The 26,203-nt window shown below is 46.3% G+C and overlaps 1 protein-coding gene across 2 annotated transcripts; it reads left to right on the forward strand.

Annotated features, from left to right (window-relative positions):
• Positions 1 to 999: 999 nt before the first annotated feature.
• On the forward strand, positions 1,000 to 26,123 carry LOC147439198 (uncharacterized). 2 transcript variants are annotated; one of them, XM_086485074.1, is made up of 9 exons: positions 1,000 to 1,200; positions 18,242 to 18,389; positions 18,485 to 18,562; positions 23,431 to 23,595; positions 23,763 to 23,806; positions 23,887 to 23,950; positions 24,638 to 24,904; positions 25,083 to 25,289; positions 25,820 to 26,123. In XM_086485074.1, exons 2-9 carry the CDS (start codon positions 18,262 to 18,264, stop codon positions 25,854 to 25,856), a joined length of 990 nt encoding a protein of 329 aa, XP_086341200.1. In that variant the 5' UTR covers positions 1,000 to 1,200; positions 18,242 to 18,261; the 3' UTR covers positions 25,857 to 26,123. The 2 variants fall into 2 exon arrangements, with proteins under 2 accessions (XP_086341200.1, XP_086341199.1); XM_086485073.1 differs by having other exon boundaries at positions 1,001 to 1,200; positions 18,237 to 18,389.
• Positions 26,124 to 26,203: the final 80 nt, after the last annotated feature.

Here is a 26,203-nt window from a genome sequence, read left to right on the forward strand (position 1 = left end):
TCCTACTAAGTTGGGATGACGATTGAACAAGGGCATCACACGATTAGCCCACCCCAATAGTTCTAATTTGCAAATAATCACCAAGGTTGGACAAGTCACCAAGTGGTTTGCCATGAGCTTTTGCTTCTCAATGAAGTCATGAGAACAAAACAAACTTGGACAACATCAAAGAACCCAACCTATCCAGTTCATTACATTGTTCTCGACTTCCATGCCTAAGTAGTAGGATAACGAGACATGGCAAAGTTTCTATTCTTACAAACTTTGGACAGACATTGCGTCCACTCTCTACTATACTTTATATGGAACTTGAGTAGGTCGGGCACTATATACTTACTTAGTAGCTTAGAAACATTTTTGTTTCTTTCTTTGCTTTTATTTGTAGCCCCTCACATGTTGAGATTTTTTGAGCATTGAAGAACGAAGAATGTTAGGTTTGTTACCTCGTTCTTATTTCCTTGTCTGTATACTAAGGGTGGATTGTGGACTGAATTTTTTGTGATATCCTTGTGGTGAGAAATGTTTAAGTGCTTGTTAGCTATTTTTTTGTAGCTCCTCAAAGCTTGGAATTTTTTGAGAGAACATCTTCCCTTTTTTTAACATCTCTAGAAGATGAGTATCTTTTGCAGTAACTATCGGGCGTATAAGGTATTATAAACAAACATGAGTGGCAACCAAGCATGAGTAGTCATAAACAGATGGATAAAGATTTAAACCAACATCTTCCACAAAAGCTCAATTGTTGCTCAAGGCTATTTTTTTTTGTAACCGAAGAGAAAAAGGACACACTTAAAACCCTCCTCGTCAGTTTTGGGTCTACATGTCAAGGATTCACTGGTTTCTACACTAAACCATGTAATCTTTTGCCAGTTTTCATCAAGGCAAGCTTGCAAATTTGCAAGGTATGTGGGATCTTGCAATTTTAGCATATGAAAAATACAATGAAGAAAAAGTTGTGGAGAGAAATTATTGGAGAGGTTAACGATTCAAAATGCAGAGACAGTTTTCTACGAGTGTTTAAAATTAACGAGGGCTTCTTCCATAGAGTCATAGACGATGTCCATCAAGATTCTGCCGTTAACTAGAGGCCGTTATCGATGTGCAGAGACGAGACTCTCAGAAGAATGACGCCCTCGACAACTAAATCCATGTCTCCTACATCACAGTTCATGAGGGGAAAAGCCAAAGTGCCTTGAGCAGGTCTCTCTCTCTCTCTCTCTCTCTCTCTCTCTCTCTCTCACACACACACACACACACACACACACACACACACACACATGCGTGGACGCACACACGCGTAAAGTCCACAAGCATCCGCATTCTTCTGGGGGAAGCAACACACAAATAAACAAGTTTGTCTCAAAGGACGGCCAAAGAACTTGCTAACATAGTCGTTTTGCAAACAACCATACGAAAGAAAGCATCCTGGGCCTGTTGTGCATCAACAATCCCTTACAGCACTTTTTGGTACTCCTTATATAAAATGTCAAGGTTTTAAACTACCGTACTGTTGACTCAATCTTTAAAGACTGGGCGACGTTGGAAGCAAGTACATTTTATACATGCCATGCAGTTTGTTTCAGCTACAGCTTGAAGTTTGCTCCAACCAAGAAACATTGTCCTCTCAAGAGTTTGAATTACCCCCTTCATTTTTATGGCCGTAACTATTGTAAGCATTCAGTCAGGTTTTATTAAGGCAATCTCAAGCTCAGTTTGCCAAACATGCTCACACACTTTTGTATTGGTGTATGGAGCTTGATCCTGGACATTGTGGATGATAACTTGTGGACAAGGCGATGGAAGCGATTGAAGTTGTGGGGGTGTGGTGGGCTGTCGGTATTAAATTTTCTTCAAACACCCTTTGTACGATACATGATTTAGTGATTTCATTGGAGGCTTGCTGTTGGTCTATAAGGTAGTTGGTTGCAAGTTGTCGACAAGGCAATTTAGGTACTATCTTACTTCTTTGGTGGGCAAGCCTCATATCAGGATTGTGGATATCTCCTCAATGGGCAGTGGTTTCAGATGCGGAGGTTGTTTCAGATCTTAGTGAGAGGCATCAGACCAGGCAAATGATTTTATATTACAGAGCCTCTTGGATTGGAGCAAAGCTTTTTGCTACTTGTGGAGACAAGCCATATATCTATTTGGTTTAAGCTTTGTGGTTACAATGAGGTTACTTGGTCTCCGCTCAAATGACGAACTCCTCAAATGCTATGGTGAAATTAAAGGTCAAAAAGTCGTTGTGTTATTTGATTCTAGATGCACACACGACATCATAGATAGGAGTGTCTAGAATTCTAGGAAGATTAGTAATGGCAATTTTGTGAGCCTGTTCGCATGCATGTCCGTACACGTACAAGTCCATTAGATTACGGTTTTCTAGTTTTGGAACCTTTTTGCATAAATGGTTTGTACACCAGTTGCTTGCTAACCACCAGTTGCTTGTTGTCACCTTGAGATACATCCCAACGTGATGCAACTTGGATTTTTTCCATTTGTAAAAGCAACCTCAAACTGTTTGGTGAAAGGGAGTGCCTCGGAGACATCTCTACTTCCAGTGTAGTTGTTAAACTTGACATCCTTATGTCACGTGCACATGGCTCTGTGTGCCACGCGGACAATCTTCATAGACTTTCAGAGCCAGTTTTCCCCTTCTTCCTAGATAGTAGTGTCTAGAACTCTAGGAAGATTAGTACTGGCAATTTTGTGAGCCTGTTTGGCAGGACCTGCATGTCCGTACAAGTCCATTAGATTACGGTTTTCCAGTTTTGGAACCTTCTTGCATAAATGGTTTGTACTCGCATTTTACAAATGTTACGATGGGCATTTGGCCGGACGTGCATGTAGTTTTAGGTTAGAGGAATCCAATGAGCCATTCCCCGCGCCGATCAGAGTAGGCAAATGTGCGACAGCTTTACTCAAACTGCCCCCCTTTGGCCTAACTTTAATACTTCATTTTAATGATTTTGTTGGGTGTGGTGGACGGATTGCCCTACCTAAGCCTAAATTAATTCATAAGCCCAATTCGTGGCCTATAAAGGGACGAAGAGGGCCAACGTTTTCAACAGATGGAGATAGCACGGACGTGCATGTAGTTTTAGGTTAGTGGAATCCAATGAGCCATTCCCCACGCCGATCGGATTGGGCAGATGTGCAACAGTTGTACTCAAACTGACCCCCCTTGGCCTAACTTTAATACTTCATTTTAATGATTTTGTTGGGTGTGGCGGACGGGTTGCCCTACCTAAGCCTAAATTAATTCATAAGCCCAATTCGTGGCCTATAAAGGGACGAAGAGGGCCAACGTTTTCAGCAGATGGAGATAGCATTAGCAAGGAGCAGAGCCAATCCTAACGTTTTGCTCAGGATCAGCCTAGCGTTTTCAGTCAGCAGCAAAAGGGTTAGGGATTTTGCTTGGAGATGTCAAATCAGCCCTAGCGCTACCTCCTCTTATGATCCAACCAATGTTTTGGTTTTCAGCCCTAGTGCTGCAGTAAGCATTGTATCAGTCCATCGTTTTTAGATTTCAGCCCATTCCCCGCGATGGAACGGCTTGGATCTGTCGTCGTTGGTATCCCATTGCGGTCCGGTACTTTGGCAGCCCATGAAGCTTCCCCTCGGCCATCCCCTCGCCGTCATCGAGTGCTCATATTGTGGTCCATCATCGGCATTGTCGAGATTTGTGTTTTCAACCCTGCTTACGCGAGAGATTTGTTGCGTTTTGCGCGCCAGATCTGCGTTTTTGCAGCCAGCTTTCAGCCCTTCATTCCTCTCACATTTGGAGCCCAATTCAGCACGAGATCTACCCCTCGGTGGCCATCTGTATCGACAAGGATCCAAAGGTGCATCAAATCAGCCCTGGAGGTGCCTCGTCTTGAGGAGTTTTTGCGGCGGCAGTCATCATTAGAGTCAGTAGAGTCTGCACTTGAGGTATTGCATGTGTTTACATTCCATTTATGCAATTAAAAGCAATACCACATCGACAACGGTGTGGGGGGCCCTTGAGAGGGTTGGTTGGGACCCCATCGGGTGTCGTTCTCCTCCTCTCTCTCTCTACACATCTCCATCTCTCTCTCATTCCCTTTCTTCAGGGAAAAGTAAAAGGAACCGTCATTGAAGCTAAAAGGAATCACTAACAGAAGGAAATAAATAAAGGATTTGTGGAAGTGTAAAACCTAGATCTGCACCATATTCAATTCGGCTGCATCTGACATTGGTATCAAAGTTTTGAAGATTTTGCACTAATCCGCTAATCTTTGAATGTTTTTTTCTCTCTAGTGTTTAAGTGTGTTGTAGTGTTTCTCTCAAGGACGCCTCTCTCACTCAAGGAACTGCAAGACCTACCATTGCGCGTAGGACAATGCGCCTTGAGTGTAAGAAATGCTTGACATCCTTTACACCAGATTTGAAAACTCGCGTTGCATTGATGCTTGCGGCTTATCTTCTTGAATTTGGGTCCTGTTAATAGAGGGTTTAGATGTTGTATAAGGAGAAGAAGTAGTATAGTCAGGAGAATATGATGGAGAAGAGAGATATATCTTTACTGTCATGCAGAAGAGAGAGAGCACGTTCTTTTTCTTAGCATCCTTATCACCAGATTTGAAAACTCGCATCTTGCACTAATGCTTGTAGTCGACCTTCTTGAATTTGGGTTTCTCTTTAGGGTTATGTAATAGTCAAACTTGACATCCTTATCACGAGATTTGGAAACTTGCATCTTGCATTGATGCTTGCGGCTGACCTTCTTGAATTTGGGTTTCTCTTTAGGGTTACGTAAAGAAGTAGTAGGTGCTTTCCTGTTAGAAGAGGGTTTAGATACTTGATGAGAAGTACAAGTGGTATAGTCAGGAGAATATGATGCAGAAGAGATAGATATACCTTTATTGTCATACAGAAGAGAGAGAGCACGTTCTTTTTCTTGACCTTTGTTCCTGGCAGCCTGCTTAACGCGGCTGTCCCAATTGGGTTTGCACCAATTACTGCAATATAGGGTTGGACACAAGGGCCGAATTGACTCCAATACCGCTGTTTCAATCCGAAGATCCCTTATGCACTTTGACACCTCGTTCCTTGTTTTCCTCTTGCCGGTTGTCATGTCTGACAATGTGTTCCTGGTGCCCATTGTCATCCTTCTCTTGGGGCTTCTTGAGACCATCCCTGGGGGAATCCACCTGAAACCCTCTCCTCGCATCCAATCTGGTACAGGAGCACTACCAACTGAGAAAGCCATTGTCTTTCTCCAGTTGATCAGTGCGCCCGATGCACAACAGAAGGTCTTCAGAGCCTGCTCACATCTGTGGAGGTTGGCCTCTCCTCGCATCCAATCTGGTACAGGAGCACTACCAACTGAGAAAGCCACTGTCTTTCTCCAGTTGATCAGTGCGCCCGATGCACAACAGAAGGTCTTCAGAGCCTGCTCACACCTGTGGAGGTTGGCCTCCTGGCCATCTAAGTACAAGGCTGAGTCGCCGGCAAACACAGCGTCCAGTAGCTCATCTCCTCGAATAGGGAGTGCTAAGCCCCGTAGACCAACCTATTGCGACACCAAAAACCTGCTGTTGCTAAATTGACTTTATCTGACAGAAAAATAATTCTAAATGAATTGTTGGATTTATAAGTGAGAGGGTTTTCTCGCTTGGAACACCAAGGAAAAATAATTCTAAATGAATTATTGGAATTTTAAGTGAGAGGGTTTTTCTCACTGGAGACATCCGAGTACAGAGTATTCCTAGTGCGTCATTCAAAGTAACGACGGGAGCACTGTGAACGGGAATATTTGTAAGGCCACCAGGAACGGGTCCTTCTGATGTGTCACATCGGATGGGTGACAGGGAGCATCGGAAAGAAGTATCCGACCATCCGGGAACGGACATCTCTGATGCGTCATAGGATGGGTGACATAGAGCATCGCGAAGGAGATTGTACTGTAAGTTCGGTAGGAAAGGACTAGGTGATGGGTATTCTTGATGCGTCACAAGGTGGGTGACAGGTGCATCGGAAAGGGAATATCCATAGTCAGGAGGAAATTTCCAACTGTGTTAGAATTGTGCACAAGGAAAAGCAGGCACTTGAATGAAGATGGGTTCAGAGAAAACTTTGAGAAAAAAAGGATGCTTTCTGAGAAAGCGGGATTGCTTTTCGGAAAAGCAGATGCTTTCCCGCGCGAGGAAGTCTATGTTTGCATTGCAACTGTGCGTGTGATTGCATCCAGGGACGCCTGGGAAGTGCTGTGAAAGCATTGTTTTTAATTTATAAGGTTTTATTGAGTTTTTGGACAGATTCATACCATTTTTAAAAATATGCCGGCCGCCCACTTAATAAGTGGACAGCCATCTGATAAATAAGGCAACAGATCGGCCAACGTTTTCTCTCTTTCTTTTTTTGGCAGAACAGCAAAAAAAAAAAAAAGAAGAAACGGCCACGATCTCTACGCGAGCAGCTATACGTGCCCGTGGCTAGGAGCTATAAAAGCACCACATGCCCTTAGTGAAAGGGAGTTACCAACGTCAGCAAGAGAAGACTCTGCCGCTAGATAACGCAAGAGATCGCGAGACTACGAAGCACGGAAGTCGCTTTTCCCGCGCAAGAGCGACAGGTATCTATTGTGGATTCGCCATACGAATTGTTGTCGCTTGTTTGCGTATGTTTGCAGGTACTTCATCACGAAGGAGAAGTGAGAAGGCTTCGGCCTACGCTTGGGAATTCTGGAAACAGAATTCAGAAATTTTCTGCAGAGTCTCAACTCTGACTACAGACGGAAAAAGGATTGAGAGCTCGCCTCTCGGATTTCCCTTACGGGAAGGAACGACCATTGAGTCAGAGAATTAGAACGGAGGGGTTTTCTCCGGTTCTTGTGCTTGTAAAAAGATTCTCCCTATTAAAGGATTCTCTTTAAGGGGGGGGACCAACCCATCTTTTGGTCCCCAGTACTGTGTCGATCTTCTCACTCTCTCTCTCTCTCTATCTATCTCTCTCTATATCCTTTGGCTTCAACAATAAGTGATAAATCCTATTTATCCGAATGTATTTTATATTGTTATGCGCTCCCGTTTGTGACAGTGGTATCAGAGCATGGTCTCCTCTCTTTCTCTGTAAAGGAGGACGACTCTGGGAAGATACGGGAAGAAGCCATGACAAGCAAAGAGAGGAGCAAGCAGGCGGAACCCTAAGCCCTGCAGGAAAAGCTCGCATAGTTGGGAAAAATTTTCTCTCTGCAAGAAGTCGACACAAGACTTGGGATTCTCTGAGAAGGCGACCAGAGCATGATGCTTAAGAATCTAGAGAATCCAAGGAGCGGAATGCTCAAGATACTTCAGAACTCATAAAATATCCACGAACATCAATCCAAAACCATAGCCAGGAAAGGATATGAAGAAGGTCTTTAGACCTTAGAACACTCCGGTCAAGTTTGATACTTTTGATGGAAGAGAATATGTCTCGAAAGCTACCGCTTTCATTCGACAGTATGAAGTTGCCTTTGCAAACGACAATTTTGGAGAAGCGTCGAAGGTGAGGTATGTGACGAAACACCTCAAGGGGATTGCAAGTACTTGGTGGTATACCAAGGCTCTGCAAGGAACTTACCACAAGACTTGGATTCAATTCCAGGCTGAATTTTTTGACAAATTTTTTTCCTCTACCCTTTGAGGAAGGCATCCAAGAAGATTGGGATCAGTCTGCTCAATAGGAACACGAGTGAGTCAAAGCAAGTAGTGGTTCACTCTTGCCAAGGTAGCTCCACTCTCGACTCTCTTCGAGGGAGGAAAGATGAAGAAATTCAACAAAGGATTTTTGCTCGAATTTTATAGATGCATCTGCAAAATATTTTGCAGCAGATGGTAGAGTCAGCAATAAAAGCTGAAAGTATACACCTTAGTGTACATAGAATCCAATCCCCGTAGTGGGACAGGAACCATTGAACATAGAAAGTTTGGAGTAAGGGAATTCAATCTAACTCCTGAGTTCTTGAATAAAAGACCCTCGAACTTTAAGTGAGAGGGCAAGTTCTCGATCAAAGTTACATCTTTGCGGAAATCATAAAGTGCATTGTGCTTGTTTGCTCTGTTGCACGGTATGGTTATGTCTAACCGGGACTACTCACTCTCAAGTGTTTATGAGAGCAGGATCAAATTGTTTTCTGAGATGAATTGGTTTGCTTAACTAGCCGGAAGGTCAACTATTGATCTGGTATCCGGTAATTCTCGAACAGATTACCTGCTACTGCGGGTAGGAAATTATGAAGGAACCATCTAAGCTTTCTAGCAAAGAAAAACTTTCATTAAGCTTGAATACTCTATAAGCCCACACCCCCTACACGGTAAGGGAAGATATGGTAGTGCTTTTTGCACAAGTGAATGAACACTCTCTTTATGAGGAAGGAACAAGCGACGACTATGGCCTGTGCCTGAGGAATCCAAGGATTAAAATCCTAGATTATTTGATGAGCGGGTTTTGCTCTAAGATCGAGCCAAGGGATCGTCAAGTTGAGCGTCTTTGCTCTAAGGATCTTATGAAGGGAAGGTAATTTCCCAGGTTCATTGAAACTCTAACACAGCTTAAGAATTATGTACACTTTTGAGTACATGGATAACACACGAAGATGCAGACCTATGCCAAGGAACTGGACGAGAGTTTGTTATACTCTTTTGAGCGCCTTTTTGCGCGGAAGGATATTCCGACACGAGAATCTCTATTTGAGATGTCTTCGATAGAAGGAATTTGAGTTTCTCTACGGAGAAGAGGTTTTCTGACGGTCGTTGATCATTGAGTACGCTACGCTATGTGCTTTTACCATTACAGTAGCAACTTTTGGTTGCGGTATATGTTTCTCCATGAGCAGGTCGAGTAGCATTTACACGCTGCTGGAATAAATTCGAACTATTCTGTTCGTAAGAATATAATTCGCCAACCGTTTCAAAATGGTAAGATTTATATATGGGAGAACATCCGTGAGAATCAAAGAGGGTTTCGCTCTATTGTGAACCGGGTTTGAACGTACGTTCAGAAAATGCTATGGTTAGAATCCTATCTGCTTGAGATTTTGCAAGGAAGTAATAAAGATTGGAAGGAAGTGCAGCCGTGCACAAAGAATCTTCGGATGGGAACCGTCCGTCTACGTTGAGCGATGGCCCGGAACAAGAACCTTCTTTAAGGTGATCACAAATTGTGAAAGAAAGACATCGAGCTTAATGCTCTATGACTTGGGCATTCCCTATGTGGGAGGACACAAGAGGTTTAATACCCTCTCGACTAATAGCGCAGGATTATGCGCAAGGACAGATACCTAGATTGATTTCTAGGAGGATTATTCTTCTCGGGATTGAGAAGGTGGATTGAGTTAACATATTCTCGGAAACGTGAATGATGAGTTCTTACGTGGCTTGTGATTTTGATGAATGGTAAAGGATATCCTCGAGGTACTAGAGGAAGGACATGAACTGGTAAGGTAAGTATTGAATTATGAAATTTTTGTTTAATTTACTTTTTAAGTTCTCTACTGAGAAAGGACGAGCTCAACTCACCATTGAGCAAGATTTGAAATTTTTCCGGTTTCTCCTCGGCAGTTCAGTTGGACCTCTACAGTTGAGGACAACTGTTTATAAGTGAGAGGGATGTTGCTAAATTGACTTTATCTGACAGAAAAATAATTCTAAATGAATTATTGGATTTATAAGTGAGAGGGTTTTCTCGCTTGGAACACCAAGGAAAAATAATTCTAAATGAATTATTGGAATTTTAAGTGAGAGGGTTTTTCTCACTGGAGACATCCGAGTACAGAGTATTCCTAGTGCGTCATTCAAAGTAATGACGGGAGCACTGTGAACGAGAATATTTGTAAGGCCACCAGGAACGGGTCCTTCTGATGTGTCACATCGAATGGGTGAGAGGGAGCATCGGAAAGAAGTATCCGACCATCCGGGAACGGACATCTTTGATGCGTCATAGGATGGGTGACATAGAGCATCGCGAAGGAGATTGTACCGTAAGTTCGGTAGGAAAGGACTAGGTGATGGGTATTCTTGATGCGTCACAAGGTGGGTGATAGGTGCATCGGAAAGGGAATATCCATAGTCAGGAGGAAATTTCCAACTGTGTTAGAATTGTGCACAAGGAAAAGCAAGCACTTGAATGAAGATGGGTTCAGAGAAAACTTTGAGGAAAAACAGATGCTTTCTCTGCTGCTGGCAGCTGCACGCTCCCCCCCCTCGGTTGCGCCATCGCTGTCGCTCACCCCCCCCCCCCCCCCCTCTCTCGCCCTCGCGCTGCCTCCAGCCCCCCAGCGTTGCCCCCTCGCCCTCGCGCTGCCCCCCTCGCCCTCGCGCTGCCTCCTTCGCACAGCCCTGCCCGCCACCCTTGCCCTCTGCCGCCCGCGCCCCTAGCTGCCCCCAAGCCCGCCGCTGCCCCCCATTCCCTGGCCGCTTCTCCTTCCCCCCCCCCGCCCCCCCCGCAACCTTTTGAACTCTCGCTCGCCGCTTTATCCGTCCCCCCACCCCCCGCCCCCTGTCCTCATCGTTCCCGAAGGTCTTCTGCACCTGGCTCTGCAACACTTCTTCTTCGGACAAGTGCTTGGCGTGCTCGGTTGCAGATTTTCTCCACCGTCCGCTTCTTCGACTCAGCAGTAGACACAGATGGAGGCTCCAGCTCCGCCACAGAGGGACTCACCTGAAGCCCCCTCGCCCGACCCCGCTGAGCCTACCATTCGACTTGCTCTTTCGCCGACAGAGCAAGCGAGCCTTGCCGCAGAGGCAGAGCGCTTGCAGGCGACTTCTGTCATCTGCAAGGTTCTCGGCACCCATCCTAGCACAGGAGAGCTGCGAGACCTTCTCCAGGCCCGCCTTCTTGCAGAGGTGGGCAAGATCTTGGATGTCCAGATTCTCGGACGAGTGTACTACCAGATTGAGTTCGAGACTTCCGAGATAGCCTCCAAGGTCATAGCTATGAGTCCACTGGCCATCCGAGCATCATGCGCCCACTTTTGACAGTGGCGACATGGTTTTGACCCGACCTCGGATGTGCTAGTAGAGGAGACAGACATCCCCATCTCAGTCTGCTTTCCGGGTTTACGGAGGGAGTACCTTCCACTTCTCTCCAGGATTGGCTCCGCCATCGGGACTGTCCTGGAGACACCTCGTACGGCAGCATCAGGCGGCTGACATCCCTTCAGTTCGAGTTTTGGTCAGAGATACCCCACACGCTCCCGAAGGTCATCCTTCTGCCTCGGGTGAGTAAGGGTTGGTTTAGACACAGTGTGGAGTACTCGGGTCTCCCCAACCAGTGCTTCATTTGCAGACAGATGGGCCACCTAGCGAAGGCCTGTCCACGGAGGAGGTCACGACCTGCACCTCAGCCTCAGCCCCAGCCTGCCAAGGCTGGGCCGTAGCCACAGCCAGCGGCACAGCGCACACATTCAGAGCCACCCTCCGAGCCTGGGGCTCCAGCGGAGGAGGGGTGGCAGCAGGCCGGTGGCCGTCGTCGCCAGGGGCCACAACGACAGCCTGGCACTCAGAGTGGCCCTCAGGTGCCTACTCAGCAGCAGTGAGTTCCCACGGGGAACCGCTTTGGTCCTCTTGAGCAGGAGGAGCCCCCTACGCCAGCCTCCACCTCAGCTTCACCCTCGCTAGCCGCCCCTCCTTCAGATTTCCCCCCCCCCCCCCCCCCCCCCCCTCCTCCTCCTCATCCCCTCCCCCACCCTCTGCTCCCGCCTACTCCCCTCCTCGCCCCCCTGTCTCTGTCGCCCCACCCCGCTTTTGGATGAGATTCGACAGTGGCGCCCCATCACCATCCTAAACTCAACCTACAAAATTCTTGCCAAGGCTCTGAGTTTGAGGATTCAGCCACTCTTGGAGAGCCTTATACATGGGACTCAGAAAGGTTTCGTCAAGGAATGCAGTATCCTTAACAACATCTTCACCTTTTGGGAGGCTTCTGCCTTGGCACGACTCCGTGGGGAGGACCTTGTGATTCTTCTTCTCGATTTTGAGAAGGCATACGACAGAGTTGACTGGGACTTTCTAGAGGGCACGCTACAGAGGATGGGCTTCTCAGATGCTTGGATCAGAGGGGTGTCAGCTTTGTACAGACAGGCTCACAGTCAGGTGCTTTTGGCAGGAGGTAGAGGTGAGCGCTTCATGCTCACACGATCGGTCAGACAGGGTTGTCCTCTTGCCCCCTTTCTCTTTCTGTTCTATGCGGAGGCGATGAGCAGATTTTTGGTGTCACAGCAGGTTGGTCTGAGGGGCTTAGCACTCCCTATACGGGGAGATGAGCTTCTGGACACTGAGTTTGCCGACGACTCGGCCTTGTACTTAGAGGGCCAGGAGGCCAATTTACACAGATGTGAGCAGGCTTTGGAGACTTTCTGCTGTGCATTGGGCGCACTGATCAATTGGAGAAAGACAGTGGCTTTCTCGGTTGGCAGTGCTCCTGTGCCAAATTGGATGCCAGGTGGATTCCTCCAGGGACTGCAGTTCGGTACTTGGGTTGTCAGGTTGGTTTGGACTTGTCCCCCGAGCAACAGATTGCTCCTCTTCTCCTGTCCATCAGGAGAAAGCTGTTACATTGGAGCTCAGCACGACTTTCGCTGGCTAGTAGAGTAGCAGTTGCCAACCAGGTGTTGTTGGCGACTATGTGGTACATCACTTCTTGCTGGATCTTCTCGAGTTCTTGTATCAGCCAGGTAGAGAGGCTGGTCAGGAACTTCCTTTGGTCAGGTCGCGACACTCAGATTGCCCGAGCCAAGGTGGCTTGGTCGGTCATCACACTTCCTTGTTCTTAGGGAGGGCTTGGGATCATTGATCCAGCATAGCAGAGCAGAGCCCTTCTTGGGAAGTTCGTCGTCAGAGGACTTCTTCCAGGCGAGGAGCCCTGGAAGGAGTTCTTGTTGCAGAGGCTTCGTGCCAGGGTGCCTCAGTCAGGAGGCCCTTGGCAACCTTCAACCAGATGGATCTTTACAGAGCTGCGCCGAGTTGGTTTGAGCAGGAGACTGGAGGACCGATTTGCTGTGATTTTTCTTCGATCTTGGGAGCTCTTACGCCGTGGCCTAGAGCAGAGACAGCCGACGTGCATGGAGGAGTGCCTACGGCAACCCCTCGTCTGGAACCCCATGGTTAGCACTCAGAGAGGCCACTTGGTTGGGAGTCGGCCTCATGTTTCTTGGGGTCCCATGGCAGCTGGTCCAACGCGCTCTCTAGGTGAGTGGCTAGAGTTCACAGGTTTGTCAGAGGAGGTGCAGGCTATCCAGCTACAGGGCATGAGAGGGGTGCAGAGCATGTGTCAGGACATCTCAGAGTCAGTTCCAGTTGAGTGGCTCACGCCTCTCGAGCCAGTAGCACTCCGATGGATGGGAGCCTTCACACGACTGGAGGTTCTCATTTCAGTCAGGGCTTGCTCAGAGATTGTCCCAGCCCTGTTCTTCGAGCTTCAGGGTGGGGGACGATTACAACGAGTTGCAGTAGAGGCCCCGCAGGTAGCAGAGTGCTGTTTCCAGAGGATCCGAGTTGTGGGCATCTGTGGGAGGACTTGCGTAATAGACCTTGACCCAGCAGCTCTTGAGACAGGACACTGGAGGCTATGGGCTTGGGAGTGCTGTCCACTGGCACGAGTACAATGGGATCCTTGTGAGTGGCTTTGGAGGGACCCCTTCTCTTCTGCAGACCGCCCAGGAGTCCCCTTCTTTCAGTACACTGTTCGGCTTGGACGTCATATACTTGCAGCACAGAGAGAGGCCCGCCCCGCTGCAGCACGTCATTGGCAGGAGGAGGGCCTCACAGTCGAGTTCTTGGCAGCTTTTTGGCAGAGGCTGTGGGACTCCAGACAGCCGAGGCGAGTCACCTTGTTTCAGTGGCTGGTCGCACATAGAGCCACAGCAGTAGGGAGCTGGCTTGTGCATAGTGGTCTCTCGGCCACATGTGCAACTTGTGACCATTTGGTAGAGAGTCAGCGTCACTGTCTTTGGGACTGTCCCTCGGCCCAGCAGGTGTGGCTACGAGTTCTTCAGGTGTGGCTACGAGTTCTTCGGCTGATGCCTGCTCTCTCCACATCTCGCCAGTACACTTGGGGGGCAGCAGCTTGGTCCACCCTCACGGGCCCGACACTTCAGTTTGAGCTATCTTCCACCAGCAGGATGATAGTGATACAGGGGGGGCGACCTACACTCCAACCTGCTACAGAGCTTACTCCACTGGAGTGGTGCAGTGAGAGAGAGGAGTGTTGGGAGCTCATCAGTGGCCTGACACTTTGGTTCATCTGGCGGGCCCGCTATTTCCGCATCTTTGAGGCTCGCCCTGTGCCACCAGCAGAGACTGTTCGTGACTTTTGGCTAGAGCTGATCCATACTCTCAGAGGACAGCTTGAGGGACTACAGGGCAGCTCCGACCGCATGCGAGAGCGCCGCGAGGCTTTCCTTTGACTCTGGTGCCCTGGGCCTTTCTACACCATAGTCCAGGGGGTGCTCAGATGGCACTACTGTCCACCTGTGTGGCTTTTCCCTCCTCCCATCTCTTGATTTAGCCCCATTGTATATATGCTGTTTTTTCATTGGGAGAGTCTCCCCATCATGCTTGTTGTAGCCCTCTCTTGCAGAGGTGGTTGTAGCCCTATGGGCAGTTTTCATTAACTAATAGAAGGATCTTTTTCTCGGAAAATAAAAAAAAAACAGATGCTTTCTGAGAAAGCGGGATTGCTTTTCGGAAAAGCAGATGCTTTCCCGCGAGGAAGTCTATGTCTGCATTGCAACTGTGCGTGTGATTGCATCCAGGGACGCCTGGGAAGTGCTATGAAAGCATTGTTTTTAATTTATAAGGTTTTATTGAGATTTTGGACAGATTCATACCATTTTTTAAAATACGCCGCCCGCCCACTTAATAAGTGGGCAGCCATCTGAAAAATAAGGCAACAGATCAACCAACGTTTTCTCTCTCTCTTTTTCTGGCAGAACAACAAAAAAAAAAAAAAAAAAAAAAAAGAAAAAAAAAAAGAAAAAAAAACGGCCACGATCTCTACGCGAGCAACTATACGTGCCCGTGGCTAGGAGCGATAAAAGCATCACAAGCCCTCACTCAGGGAGGAGGATCAGTTTTTGCAAGAAGGAGATGCTGCTAGCAGAGTCCACCCGCAAAGAAGACGTTTGCCGGTGATGCCCATGGCTACCCCAAGTGTACCCGATGTCGCCAAGACCCAGTGCGCGAGTTCCCTCGCGAAGAAGTGCCTACAGAGCGCGTTTCCATCACGACAAGCTGCTGTTTTTCTCTGTTTTCAGCCCATAAACGTTGTAGACGGGGCTGATTTACGAGAAGGAACCCGAGAACACACCTCTTTTGTGTGTAGGATTGGAAGAGAGGATTTTCTATGTAGAGATCTCTTCCGGGGAATTGCTTTTTGAGAACCGAGTTGCGTTTCGAGCGTCGAGACTTTGAAGGTAACGATTTTCATGTTATGATCTCTGAGTATTTGATTGCAGGTGTACTTCCTCTTCGTGAGGGAGTAGGAGCAGAGGAAGGCATGAGTCTCTGCAGGAGGAAAGAGCTCTGAGAAACTAGAGCCAGATCAGCCCAAGGGTTTCGTACCCGAGTTTGGGAAGTAGATCCACGGATCGGAGAGAGGTAGTCTCTCAAGTTGTGATCCGAAAGTTGAGATTCCCAAGCAAGGACTTCGTGTCCGGGAAAGCAGAGTTGTTCTGCGGGAAGAGGACTCTGGAAACAAAGTTTGAAAAGAGAGTTGCAGGGATGTCATGCCCTGAGTCTGGAAGGTGAGATCCAGAGGCGAGAACCTTGATTCTCGAGGAATTGGAATAAGGAACGGAAGTTCCTTGGAATAGGGTTTTGCCCTAGGAATCGGAAGCTGAGGCTTCCAGGAACCATCAAGTCTTATTCTAGAACGAACGTGGTAATACGTTCGGTTCAAGTGCTTGTATAGACTTCTCCTTAGTAATAAAGATACTATTACGGGGGGGGACAAGCCCATCTTCTGGTCCCCAGTACTGTGTCGATCTTCTCACTCTCTATCTCTCTCCCTTTATCTATTTCTCTCTATATACTTTGGCTTCAGTATTAAGTGATAAATTCTATTTATCCGAATGTATTTTATATTGTTATGTGCTCCCGTTTGTGACACCTGCTCATCGCCTCCGCATAGAACAGAAAGAGGAAAGGGGCAAGAGGATAGCTTTGTTTGACCGAGCGTGTAAGCATGAAGTGATCACCTCTCCCTCCTGCCAGGAGTACCTGACTATTAGCCTGTCTGTACAAAGCTGACACCCCTCTGATCCAAGCATCTGAGAAGCCCATCCTGCGTAGAGTGCCCTCTAGAAAGTCCCAGTCAACTCTGTCGGATGCCTTCTCAAAATCGAGAAGAAGAATCACGAGGTCCTCACCACGGAGCCGTGCCAGGGCAGAGGCCTCCCAAAAGGTAAAGATGTTGTCAAGGATACTACGTTCCTTGACAAAACCTGTCTGAGTCCCATGTATAAGGCTCTCCAGAAGTGGCTAAATCCTCAAACTCAGAGCCTTGGCAAGAATTTTGTAGGCTGAGTTGAGGATGGTGATGGGGCGCCACTGTCGAATCTCATCCAAGGAGCCACCCTCCTTGGGAATGAGGTAGATCAGGCCCTCACTCATGCTGTCAGGCATCACTCCTATGTGCAAAATGTATTGAAAAGCACTGCAGAGATCTGGGCCAAGCAGGTCCCAGTACTGGGAGTCAGCCCATCCTCACCTGGACAACTACCACGGGGGAGGGCCCTAAGAGCCGTGTGCAGCTTCTCAAGCTGAAGTGGCAGCTCAAGCCTCTGACGCATCTCCTCAATCACAAGACAAGGCATCTGTGCCCAAACCTGCTCCGTGCATGCATCCTGACACTCTGATTGGGACTTTGCAGACAGTAACTCACGGTAAAAGTCAGTAGCAACTGCACGCATATCCTCGGGCTCAGAAGCAACTGACCCATCGGGCCTCCTCAGCTGACTGACCTTGGCATGCGAGTGCCGAGGTCTCACTGCCTCAAAGAAAGCACCAGTCACTCTGTCGCCCACCTGGGTCCATTGAGATGCCTGTCGGTGGAAAGCAAACTCATGTCGCCTCTCCTCTGTGCTAGCAAGCTCCTGTCGAGCCTGCTGTAACTGCTCCTCCAACCAAGGATTGTCTGGATGCTGCTCCTGCATCCTCTGTAGCGAAGCAATGCCCCGTTTGAGACGCTACTCCTCCTCTCTCGTTTGCGGCCACTCTGTCAGCAGGAGAGTCCTGCCTATCCAAGCCCTCTCCAGAGAGCCTCTACCCTCTCTCTGAGTGTTGAGTCCAACAAGACCTTGTCTGGGATGCGAAGCATCGTGCTCCCACTCCTCTGCCTGTCTGCTACTGTGAGGATCACTGGTGCATGGTCCGAGAAGGAGGTCCCTGCCAGGATGCTTCTCTCTTTACTTTTCATGGCTCTTCCCGTATCTTCTCAGAATCATCCTCCTTTGTAGAAGAGAGGTAACCTGATTTGATACACCATTGTCACAAACGGATGCGCACACGAACAATTAATAGAGAGAAAAGGGAGATGATTGACGTAGTATTGGGGAGCAAAGGATAGGCTGGTCGATCAACCCCCTCCCCCCCCAAAACACGCACACACCACAACCCCCACCACCACCACCAAAGAGAACCGCTTACAAGCACAAGAACTGAAGAAACCCCTCGGTTCTAGATCTCAAACTTGATGGTAGTTTCCTTCCCGTCCAGGAACTTGAGAGGCAAAGCTCTTTACTCAGTAATCCTCCGGTTTGCTCTTAGAGCACGAGGGCTCTACAGACCGTCTCGGATCCGTTTCCGGAATCCCTAAAGCGCTGGCCAAAGCTTTCTTGCTCAGATCTCAGAGGTAGAGTAGCTGCAAAACACAAACTCAATAGCAAACACTTGTATAACTCATACACAAATCATCACCTGTCGCTCTTGGTAATGAAAGCACCTCCGATTGCAAACTTGTCGCGTGAACTTGTTGGTTTGTTGCAGTAGAATGTCCTCAATTCCTTTTTAGAGCGGGGCACCTTGATTCTGGAGCATCTGCATGAGCAGACTGGGGCGCCAACTGATGCTTTTATAGGCACTAATCAAGTTAAGGCAGAAATGCCTTGAATAATATATGCATGACCCATGAAGAGAAGGTTCTTTAATGATACAAAATTTTAATGTTTGCTTTGTTCGTTTTCTGTCTAAAGATTCATTGTTTGTTTTAATTATTGATTCAATGCTTGGCAGTCCAGTAACTTTTTTTTGGAGAAGTATGAGGAGACGTAGTCCCAGCTACAGTCCTCCAAGAAGGGGATACAGAAGCCCACCAAGAGGGAGGTTTGGTAGGCATAGGGACCCCCCTTGTGGCCTACTCGTTCGCAATATTCCTAAAGACAGCAGGTATGCCTTTCTGTTAGGATCCGGCTATTTTTTGGGCGCTAAATTGTCTTGCTAACAGTTCACAACATAACCAACAGCTGATATCTGTATTGCAGGCCTGAGGAGATTCGTATTCAGTTTGAGCGCTATGGGCGCATCAGGGATGTCTATCTTCCCAAAGATTTCCACACTGGGTAATTTATTAATAGCATCTTCCTGTTTGGTTGAATGCTTTATGTTGAACTCTAAAAGCAGCAGTAGCTTTGCGTGACAATGTGCAAATTAGTTTCCAAGAAAACTATAAAATATTGTAGGCCTTGAACTTTTGTTTTTTTGAAAATTGTCTGTTTCCTTTTTTTTTTTGACATAATTGTTTATGTTTTTGGACACATAAATGCCTGCAATTTGTCACATAATAAAACTGACCATTTTGAATGCCAGCGCTTGAGGAAAGGGTTTGGGCAGTTGTTATCAAGGATTCTGATCTTAAATGAAATTATCAATAGTGTGCGTGAGATATCATCATAAGGGATTGTTTTCTCTTCAAGGGTTGCTGTCTAGTAAACTTCTCTTTCCTATTGGACAACTGATTAAACTTATTAGTTTGACTGGATGTTTTGCTTCCCTTACTGCACAACATGGTCTATAGGTAAAGTGTCGGATCTAAATTCTAATTTCTCCTTGAATTGAGGTTTCCCTGCCCTGTAGTGTACAGAAGCTGCAAAGAACAGATAAATAAGATTCATTGGATTGCAAGGTCTGAACGGTCTGAATTTGCTCTCCCTAACATAATCTCTCTCTCTCTCTCTCTCTCTCTCTCTCTCTCTCTTCACACCAGCTGCGGATCAAGACTGGGAGATACGGTGGAGTACGTGCAGAGGCCAGGAAATGCCCCCTGTGTGACATGGAGCTTGAGACAAAGTTACACTACACATGCCATTGCCCCGTCTACTATGAGATACAAGGCCGCTTCCACTGCTTGTTCAGAGAAGGCTTTGGACCACTCTCCAAAGTCATGAGGTACAAGGATCAGAGATGCCTGGGTTTGTTTCTGCTTGAGCTACGCAGACACAGAGAGAGCTTGATGAGAGAGCTACTGCCACAACAGATCTTGTCGCCTCACACCAGAGGCACATTGATCAACCGAGCGACTGAGCTGGGGAGATCCAGACGCCCACGACTGCGGAGGCCTACACAACATCGACGGAGGCTACATCAGAGGATTCGGTCACTTTGGCTCGACATGCAAGACGCCCGGTCAAATTACTGACCATGGAGGAGATTGATGAGATCCGCCAACGACCAATGCTGGATCTCTTGTGACTTGTGATTTAGCTATCCCTGCTAGCTGCTTAGTTCACACCTACCAGTTTAGGATTCTATAGTATTTTGGTTTTATCATTTTGTTACTTTGACTTTGTATCAGATCTACCACATTGTAACGATCTGGTCTCATAGGTCATTGAAGACGATAATATAACATTTCATTTCTCTCTCTCTCTCTCTCTCTCTCTCTCTCTCTCTCTCTCTCTCTCGCCTGGTGGCAGACCCAGCTGCGATCTTACGCACAACCCTTACACCACACCCACCCATGTACCAGATCTTATACCCCCAGTTTGATATAGGATGAAGCTAGTGTCTCGAGGCTGTGACAACCACTAACATTATTTACTGGCTTTTTTTCCTTGACTTCTATTTAATTTTTGGGACCCTCTTTTTGAAATCCAAAATGCCCAGACATTGCATGGCGAGTGTGAAACGGCTGACGGCCGAGAGTTTCACCCATAGAAGTGAAGTCCAGGCAGCCACGAGATGGTTGGGCTGATTGGTATTGAAATTTGACTATTAAGAGGGTGGCTAGGCTTAGTTTAAGTCATTTAGGCCCCTCACGGAGACTTCAAAGTTGGTGGGTACTAGAAATTTTAAACCAAAAGGGCAAAGTGGACATGTGTTAGCTCCAGAGCCATTCTGCAAGACACCTCAGCAAGAAAGGGCACCCAAAATCCATCTCTTCTTGAGGGGGGGCCTAATTTGACCTCATTGTGAAGTTAAAGTGGGTGTGTGAGTAGTTGGTGTAAGTTTTCAGCTTTAATGGAAAGCTTGCCTTCTCCTCTGCCTTATATAGCACGATGATTCCGCTCTCGAATACAAAATTCGTGATGCCTAGGTCAAGAGCCATTCATTTGTATGTACAGCTGTGGGGAATCTATGCTCGATTGTCGAGGCAAGAGCCTCTTGCACAAGTACCGGATTAGCTAACTGCTAATCCAAAGCAGGTACAGGTTGATTTAAAGAAATTTATCGCGAGAAATCTTATCTAAATCAAAGGGCAAATAGCCCTATAGGCGTGGGGACTCAAGGCTACCTACAAGTGCATTCGACAAGCAAAACGGAGCCCAAAACAGAGAATTACAGCTTGCCGTAATTTTTTGCAGGTTTAGGATTTTTACCTTTTTTGATGCCTAAATGTCCAAGGAGCTCCGGGAAGCTAGGGAACCGTCAAACAGGTGTTCTGGAGCGTTTTAGAGGCTGATTTAGAGAGATTTCTTGCGATAAATCTCGTCTAAATCAAAGGGCAAGTAGCCCTACAGGTGTGGGGACTTGAGGGCCACCCACCAGTTTTTAACACGCAAAACAGAGAATTACACCCACCAGTTTTTAACACGCAAAACAGAGAATTACAGCTTGCTGTAATTTTTTGCAGGTTAGGGTTTTGACCATTTTGATGCCTAACGGTCCCAGGAGCTTTGAGGGAATGGCCACACAGGTGTTTTGGAGTGTTTTAGAGGCAGAGAATTCAGTGTGCTGTATTTTCTCGCTAGGTTTGTAAAAGTGCTCTAATTTGTATGGAAAGTCACCTACTACATGGGGATTTTGTCTGTGAAGCCTTCTATTGTCGTTATGTTGCCGAAATTGGGCTAGAGAGGAAATTTTCAGCCCAATAGAAGTGGGACAGCTCGTAGAAGTTTACAGGTTTTTCTCCAAGTTTAATTGGAATAAAGAAATACCCAAAGGGGCGCCAACCTTTGGGGCCTATAGGGTGTCGTTGTCTACATGGGAGTGCTCTAGCTACCACGTCGTGGGGTGAATTCCAGTCACAGGTTTATCTAGAAGTTACTTTGTGTTGATAAGGTAAAGTTAAGCAACGTAGAGATTGGGTGAAAGCCAAAGTTTACCGCCCTTTAGTAAGGCTATAGGCCAGTTTCAGCTAGTCATCTTGATGCACTTCATAATTGTACTTCCTGAGCATATAGATGTGCACGCATACCGACCATCTCCCCTCCCCGCCCCCCGCCCCCCCCCCCAAAAAAAAAAGAAAAAGAAAAAAACCGGAGCCCAAAACAGAGAATAACTGCTTGCTATTTTTTGCAGGTTTAGAATTTTGAATTTTTTTGATGCCTAAAGGTCCCAAGAGCTTCGGGGAAGTTAGGGAACCACCAAATAGGTGTTTTGGAGCGGTTTAGAGGCTAAAAAAACAGAATTTAGTGTGCTGTATTTTCTCGCCAGGTTTGTAAAAGTGCTCTAATGCGCGTGGAAAGTCATCTACTACATGGGGATTTTGTTTGTGAAGTCTTCTATTGTCGTTATGTTGTCGAAATTCGCCTAGAGAAGGGAATTTTCTGTCCAATAGAAGTGGGATAGCTCGTAGAAGCTCACAGGTTTTTCTCCAAGTTTAATAGGAATAAAGAAATACCGAAAGGGGCGCCAACCTTTGGGGTGTCATTGTCTTCTTGGAAGCGCTCTAGCTACCAAGTCGTGGGGTGAATTCCAGTTACAGGTTTATCTGTGAAGTTACTTTGTGTCGTTAAGTATAGGTAAAGTTTAGCAATGGATAGGATGGGTGAAAGCCAAAATTTATCGCCCTTTAGTAAGGCTTCCGGCCGGTTTCAGCTAGTCAGCTCGATGCGCTTCATGATTGTACTTCCTGAGCATATAGATTTGCACACATATCCCCTAGAAATAGCCCCCCCACCGCCCCGCCCCCCCCCTCCCCCCCCCCCCCCCCCCCCCCCCCCCCCCCCCGCGCCCCCCTGCCTGCCCGGCCCTTTTCATATACCATGCATCTTGTATCTTAGCCGGGACGGTAGCCTCTAATGAAGCAAGCCCAACCCCCCTACCACAGTATCACATTGTGATACTTTGTACTTCTGTCCTTTCGCGATAGATGGACACACAAATGTTTGTCTCATAGGCAACTTGAGCCTCTAGAAGGCATTAATAAAGCTTTTTTTTTTTTTCTCTCTCTCTCAAGGCCAAGGAATAAAGAACCAAGGAATAAGTAGAAGCACAGCCGAGAATGAAAGGGTGTGACGTCTGATTTTGTGTCACTTTTATCATCCGCTGGGCCTGATATCCATGAGCAAAATCTGTTACCCACCTGGGTGAGTACTTATGAGAAATCGTGGGCATGGTCATAAACATTCCCTGATCCAAAGTAACCTCACAGAGAGGTTCTTCTTCCAATCCCCATTATGGTACCTGATGAATCACCGCACAAGGATCCATTGTTTTAATTTTTGATCTCCTTATGTATTGGATTGTCAACCTTGATACATAAGTAGGGCATACACAGACAAATAAGAAGTGCTGCAGCTGGTGGTTAATAAGATAGCCTGAAATCAATGTGCATGGTAAACATCAACCAAAACAACAGGCCAGCTGAGGAAGGCTACATTCCTTGAAATAACCCCACCAGCCAACACCTTCATGAATTGTGGTCACCTTGATGACTAAGTTTCTCCTATTGGCAATTCCAATGATGCAAGTAGATGTTGTGTGACTTGCTGTGATGATTGGAGTCCTACTATGACCAATCAATATGAATCTATTCACCAAGCGAGCTGCCCTACGGAACATATAAAACATAAAGACAAAACATTGCCTTGCCATGCCAATTGTGCATATGTCAAAGTTTATATGTGGAAGGCTGCGTATTGCTATTATAATTAACAAGGCATGTAACAAAGAAGTAACGAGGGCAAAAGGATCTTCTTGTTGAAATGGATTCTCACGCCTGCATAGAAGTTTTTGGCTTGATATTTACGCTATCATGTTTTTTCAGAGAGCCTCGAGGTTTTGGGTTTGTGCAATTTTTGGATCCCTATGATGCTGCTGAAGCGAAGGTACAGATGGACAGACAAATCTTTAAAGGTCGTGAGATAAGTGTGGTGTTTGCTGAAGAAAACAGAAAGAGGCCTGAGGAAATGAGGGTAAAGGAAAGATCAAGGTGTGTTTTGTGGTACTTCAATTTGCTGCAGTTTGAATCAAAAGTGAAAAAATGTTTTTTACAAGCCATCCTGGTTTTGTTTGTTATTGGGGCTCGTTCTGTGCCTCAGTGAGTATTTGTTAGATTAGCGAGTTCACCCAGTGTTTCAAAAATTTTCAATTTTTCAGAGGGCGCATGAGCTATGGAGGCTACAGGCGATCACCTTATCGAGGTATCATTTATTAGACTAGTTTGACACAAGTTATTGTCTTAGAATCATGAGGTCAAGGTAACTTTTTTGTTTTCTGACAGGGCGTTCTATGTCTCGTTCCCCACGTTCTCGATCACGGTCTCCACGAAGTGGTCGTCACTCCAGGTGTCTTCGCCTTTTCCTTTGTACATTGTAATATATATATTCTGATAAGGGCAATTTGACATCTGTATGTGTGTCACAGTTTGAAATATAGAGGTGATTAAGTTGACTATTTTTCTTTATTTAAACCTTTCCTCCAGGCACTGGAATGCCATACCTGTTTCAGCTTTACTTTAAACTGTCTGGATATGATACTTCTTAGCTTTTTGTCCTACTATTTGTGCATTTTTTAATTCTCAAAATGATGTTCTGAGGTTCTTTCTTTGTGAATGTATGCAGTTCTTCACAGCCCAAAGAGGGCTACGAAGAAGATTACGGGCAAAATGAAGATTTTTGAGATATCTGAATTCTGAATTTTCCTGCAAAGAGTTTCTGATTGCTTGCCTGCATACAATCACAAAGAAAGAATCTTAGAGACTCTAATTGAAAGAAAGAGAGTTCAATAATGAAGACAACTTTAAAAAGAAAAGAAATGCATACGCTGGATGGATCAGGCAGAGTAGGTTCCAGAATAGTGTGAGGAGTTTAGTCTTTGGGGGTTAGAAAGAAAATGAACATGGCCTTATGTTTTTTGAGGTGCTCCATCTGGCTGCTTCAAAAGTCAGTTTCTGTTTCCAGGGATTATAGCATTTTTAGGATACATTCTTGAAGTTTTGGAGGTTAATGTCAATATGATTATGGTTTGTACAGGTCCTATAACACGAGTTCTCGACGACACAGGCATGCATCATACTCTCCTTCGCCTTATAGAAGTAGTAGGAGTCGTTCACCCTCCCCAGATGCTCGCAGAAGAGGTCGGGAAAGTTCATCCGTGGATAGATCACGTTCACGGTCTCCAAAGAATGGTAGGGGTTCTCACAGAAAAGGAAGAAGACGTTCTGACTCTCCAGCGAGATCATCTTCTCCTCATTCAAATGGACGAGCCAAGTCTCTTTCAGATGAACGAGGGGATACAAGGTACTGCTTTGTTGTAGATTGCCTTTACTTTTACTGTGGCAAATTTACATTAGAGGCCAAATAATGAGGATTTTGAAGTGTGTCTATGCTAGAATACAAAGTCTAAAACTTTTCGGTTATGCACAATGTTATGCAAGTTCTGTAAAGAATTGGAATACTGATGGAACAATTTTTGCAGGTCACATTCTCGCTCAAGCGAATCAGACAGGCATTCAAAGTCTCCCCGAAAATCTTCAAGGTCACGGTCAAAATCTCGGAGGGAATCGAGGTCCCCACGCTCCTCTTCCCTGTCTCATCACAAGCATTCGTCTTCGCCTCGGCATTTGGACTCTAGACATACACCAGAGCCTGTAAAGAAGACATCCAGTTTGCTTCCTGAAATAAGGTATCTCTGTCTGCTTATTTAATTCCTGAAAGAAGGTATCTTGTCTGCTTGAAAACTGTGACTTGTGAGAATTTCCTATTGGTAGCGTTATGGTTTATTGTCCTTATCATGTGTCATTATTAAACTCAGTTTAGTTTTATAGCAAAGTAGATGTCTTAGATTTCATTGGATGTAGCCTAGAGTATTGTCCACACCGACTTCATAATGGCATGCCATGTTTGTACACTGAAAGATCATCCTGTGCCATAAGCTAAGGTGAGGAGGAGTTTTTGGTTCGGGGGAAGGGCGTTTCTCTGCAAATCGGAAAAGGGGGTGATGGAGGAGTTTAAACACAGAAGTTTGCATTCTTATCAAGATTGAAAACATGGCATGCAATCTTTCCAGAACAGAAACCAGGGAAATTAAGGCAACCTGTTTTTCTGTTGATGTGAATTCTTTTGTAGGTAGATAAACAAAACATGGTTTGAAAATCCCTTCAGAGCGAGCTAACGAGTTATTGTTATTTCTTTTTTTTGGGCATCATGCCTTAGGAATGGAGAAGCACAATCACATGGGAAGTTGCAGTGAGAATCCAGTTGCAACTCTTGGCAGACAGATGTGGATTGTCTGGATGCCCCGTCCTGCCCTCAAGCATAACTTGCAGTGACTTGTGACATTGTTTTTTACTCCTGTATTTGCAAGTATACTGGGGGGAATCCTAGTCAAATATGTAACAGAAAAGAATAATGAATGTGCCACCCTGTTGTGATGGAGTTAAAGAGTGTACATTTGCATTTGAAACTGCAGATGCTTGCTTTTTGTGCGCAGCCCTAATATACAAAAGATGATTGGCCATGTTGCTAGTTGTGGCTGGTTGGCTCTCTCTCTCTCTCTCTCTCTCTTTCCTACGACATTAAAACTCTCTTCTTCTCTCT

Source organism: Adiantum capillus-veneris, chromosome 16 (genome assembly GCF_014529385.1).
Source record: "Adiantum capillus-veneris isolate H3 chromosome 16, ASM1452938v2, whole genome shotgun sequence".
NCBI lineage: Eukaryota > Viridiplantae > Streptophyta > Polypodiopsida > Polypodiales > Pteridaceae > Adiantum > Adiantum capillus-veneris.